This window comes from Scomber japonicus, unplaced genomic scaffold, assembly GCF_027409825.1.
Source record: "Scomber japonicus isolate fScoJap1 unplaced genomic scaffold, fScoJap1.pri scaffold_506, whole genome shotgun sequence".
In the NCBI taxonomy this organism is placed as follows: domain Eukaryota; kingdom Metazoa; phylum Chordata; class Actinopteri; order Scombriformes; family Scombridae; genus Scomber; species Scomber japonicus.
The window spans coordinates 2,501-6,340 of NW_026518560.1; the positions used below are offsets into that span (position 1 = coordinate 2,501).

General features: G+C 50.3%; 1 protein-coding gene across 1 annotated transcript in view; it reads right to left on the reverse strand.

Moving 5' to 3' along the window:
• Window positions 1–3,011, reverse strand: part of LOC128354735 (protein PET117 homolog, mitochondrial) — a gene marked incomplete at its 3' end in the record, with an annotated part of 5,367 nt that extends 2,356 nt beyond the window's left edge. The window contains exon 1 of the mRNA XM_053314907.1: window positions 2,843–3,011. Within this exon, the coding sequence (XP_053170882.1) occupies window positions 2,843–2,938 (96 nt within the window). The remainder of the gene's footprint in view (window positions 1–2,842) is intronic.
• Between the last annotated feature and the right edge of the window lie 829 nt (window positions 3,012–3,840).

Consider the following 3,840-nt stretch of genomic DNA (forward strand, 5'->3'; position numbering starts at 1 on the left):
ATGCTGAGGATGGGAGGGGTTGGGTTCTAGTGATGCTGAGTATGGGAGGGGTTGGGTTCTAGATGCTGAGGATGGGAGGGGTTGGGTTCTAGTGATGCTGAGGATGGGAGGGGTTGAGTTCTAGTGATGCTGAGGATAGGAGGGGTTGGGTTCTAGTGATGCTGAGGATGGGAGGGGTTGAGTTCTAGCCATGCTGAGGATGGGAGGGGTCGGGTTCTAGTGATGCTGAGGATGGGAGGGGTTGGGTTCTAGTGATGCTGAGGATGGGAGGGGTTGAGTTCTAATGATGCTGAGGATGGGAGGGGTTGGGTTCTAGATGCTGAGGACGGGAGGGGTTGGGTTCTAGTGATGCTGAGGATGGGAGGGGTTGAGTTCTAGTGATGCTGAGGATGGGAGGGGTTGGGTTCTAGTGATGCTGAGGATGGGAGGGGTTGAGTTCTACTGATGCTGAGGATGGGAGGGGTTGGGTTCTAGTGATGCTGAGGATGGGAGGGGTTGGGTTCTAGATGCTGAGGATGGGAGGGGTTGGGTTCTAGATGCTGAGGACGGGAGGGGTTGGGTTCTAGTGATCCTGAGGATGGGAGGGGTTGAGTTCTAGTGATGCTGAGGATGGGAGGGGTTGGGTTCTAGTGATGCTGAGAATGGGAGGGGTTGGGTTCTAGTGATGCTGAGGATGGGAGGGGTTGGGTTCTAGTGATGCTGAGGATGGGAGGGGTTGGGTTCTAGTGATGCTGAGGATGGGAGGGGTTGAGTTCTAGTGATGCTGAGGATGGGAGGGGTTGGGTTCTAGATGCTGAGGATGGGAGGGGTTGGGTTCTAGATGCTGAGGATGGGAGGGGTTGAGTTCTAGTGATGCTGAGGATGGGAGGGGTTGGGTTCTAAATGCTGAGGATGGGAGGGGTTGAGTTTTAGTGATGCTGAGGATGGGAGGGGTTGAGTTCTAGTGATGCTGAGGATGGGAGGGGTTGGATTCTAGATGCTGAGGATGGGAGGGGTTGGGTTCTAGATGCTGAGGATGGGAGGGGTTGGGTTCTAGTGATGCTGAGGATGGGAGAGGTTGGGTTCTAGTGATGCTGAGGATGGGAGGGGTTGGGTTCTAGATGCTGAGGATGGGAGGGGTTGAGTTCTAGTGATGCTGAGGATGGGAGGGGTTGAGTTCTAGTGATGCTGAGGATGGGAGGGGTTGGGTTTTAGATGCTGAGGATGGGAGGGGTTGGGTTCTAGTGATGCTGAGGATGGGAGGGGTTGAGTTCTAGTGACGCTGAGGATGGGAGGGGTTGGGTTCTAGTGATGCTGAGGATGGGAGGGTTTGGGTTCTAGTGATGCTGAGGATGGGAGGGGTTGAGTTCTAGTGATGCTGAGGATGGGAGGGGTTGAGTTCTAGTGATGCTGAGGATGGGAGGGTTTGGGTTCTAGTGATGCTGAGGATGGGAGGGGTTGGGTTCTAGATGCTGAGGATGGGAGGGGTTGGGTTCTAGTGATGCTGAGGATGGGAGGGGTTGGGTTCTAGATGCTGAGGATGGGAGGGGTTGGGTTCTAGTGATGCTGAGGATGGGAGGGGTTGGGTTCTAGTGATGCTGAGGATGGGAGGGGTTGAGTTCTAGTGATGCTGAGGATGGGAGGGGTTGGGTTCTAGTGATGCTGAGGATGGGAGGGGTTGGGTTCTAGTGATGCTGAGGATGGGAGGGGTTGGGTTCTAGATGCTGAGGATGGGAGGGGTTGGGTTCTAGTGATGCTGAGGATGGGAGGGGTTGAGTTCTAGTGATGCTGAGGATGGGAGGGGTTGGGTTCTAGTGATGCTGAGGATGGGAGGGGTTGGGTTCTAGTGATGCTGAGGATGGGAGGGGTTGGGTTCTAGATGCTGAGGATGGGAGGGGTTGGGTTCTAGTGATGCTGAGGATGGGAGGGGTTGAGTTCTAGTGATGCTGAGGATGGGAGGGGTTGGGTTCTAGTGATGCTGAGGATGGGAGGGGTTTTGTCTGTTCTTAATGTGATTTCTATGTTTGTTGTCTTTGTGATATGTTTTGCTGCTTGGACATTTTAAATTTACCCTCAGGGATTAATCAAGTAAATCTATCTATTATATACACAAACACACACACACACAATAACACACACACAGCAACACACACACACACACACAATAACACACACACAGCAACACACACACACACACACACAATACCACACACACAGTAACACACACACACACACAATAACACACACACACACAGTAACACACACAGTAACACACACACACACAATAACACAAACACACACACACACACACACACACACACACACACACACACACACACAGTAACAGTAACCCTCTACAAAGTTTCAGTGTTGATGTTTAAACATGTAAACAGTTGATTTATTGATTATTGATTGAATCAGTCAGCCTCTGATTCATGTTACTGTCCGGTAACCCTGTTAACGGTCTGGTAACCCTGTCCGGTAACCTCCCGGTAACCCTGTTAACGGTCCGGTAACCCTGTTAACGGTCTGGTAACCAACCGGTAACCCTGTTAACTGTCTGTTAACGGTCCGGTAACCTCCCGGTAAGCCTGTTAACGGTCTGGTAACCAACCGGTAACCCTGTTAACTGTCTGTTAACGGTCCGGCAACCTCCCGGTAAGCCTGTTAACTGTCCGGTAACCTCCCGGTAACCCTGTTAACGGTCCAGTAACTGTCCGGTAACCCTACCACTAACGGTAACCCTACCATTAACGGTAACCCAGGCTGATCAGCCCGGTAACTTCCGGCAACTTCCGGTGACCCCGCTAACCTGCTAACTGTTAGCCTGGCTGTTAGCCCGGCTCGGTTCGGCTCGGCTCACCTCTCGGTCCCAGGTCTGTTTGAGGTGCACGGCGGACACGGTGCTCAGCGTCAGAACCACGGACACTCCCAGGACTACTTTAGAGGTCGCAGACATCCCGGTAACCGTTAGCCTGATGCTAACCTGATGCTAACCGGCAGCTACGCTCCTCCACGGGATGACTCTTCTTCTACTGTCTGATATCACACTGACTCAACAGCGCCGCCACTGGAGGCTCTATGAAGTACACGAAGAAGAACATAAAGTACACCAAGTACACACGAAGTACACGAAGAAGTACATGAAGTACACCAAGTACACACGAAGTACAAGAAGAAGAACATAAAGTACACATGAAGTACATAAAGTACATGAAGTACACATGAAGTACATGAAGTACACATGAAGTACACATGAAGTACATGAAGTACACATGAAGTACACATGAAGTACATGAAGTACACACGAAGTACACATGAAGTACACATGAAGTACACATGAAGTACATGAAGTACACATGAAGTACATGTGGTCCGCTTGGACCATCCAACAACTATTACACAACACACACACTCACAAATACACACACACATACACAACACGTACACATACACATACACACACACACACACACACACACACACACACACACACACACACACTTACACACACAAATACACACACATACACACCTACACACAACACATACACACACACACACACACACGTACACATACACACAACACATACACACACAACACTTACACACACACACACACACACACACACACACACACACACACACACACACACTAAGTATAAATTACTTCCTGTTCTTCTTGTAAAAGTATAAACTGTATAAATGTAAACATTGTTTTTATAATAGTATTTTTTTTAGGACTTCATTTCCCATGAGGCCACTGGAGGAGCTCGCGCTGTTTGTCCTCCCGCCCCCCTCCAATCAGCTTGAGTTAAATGTCTGTGAGTGACGTCACCTCCGACCAATGAGGAGCGGCGCT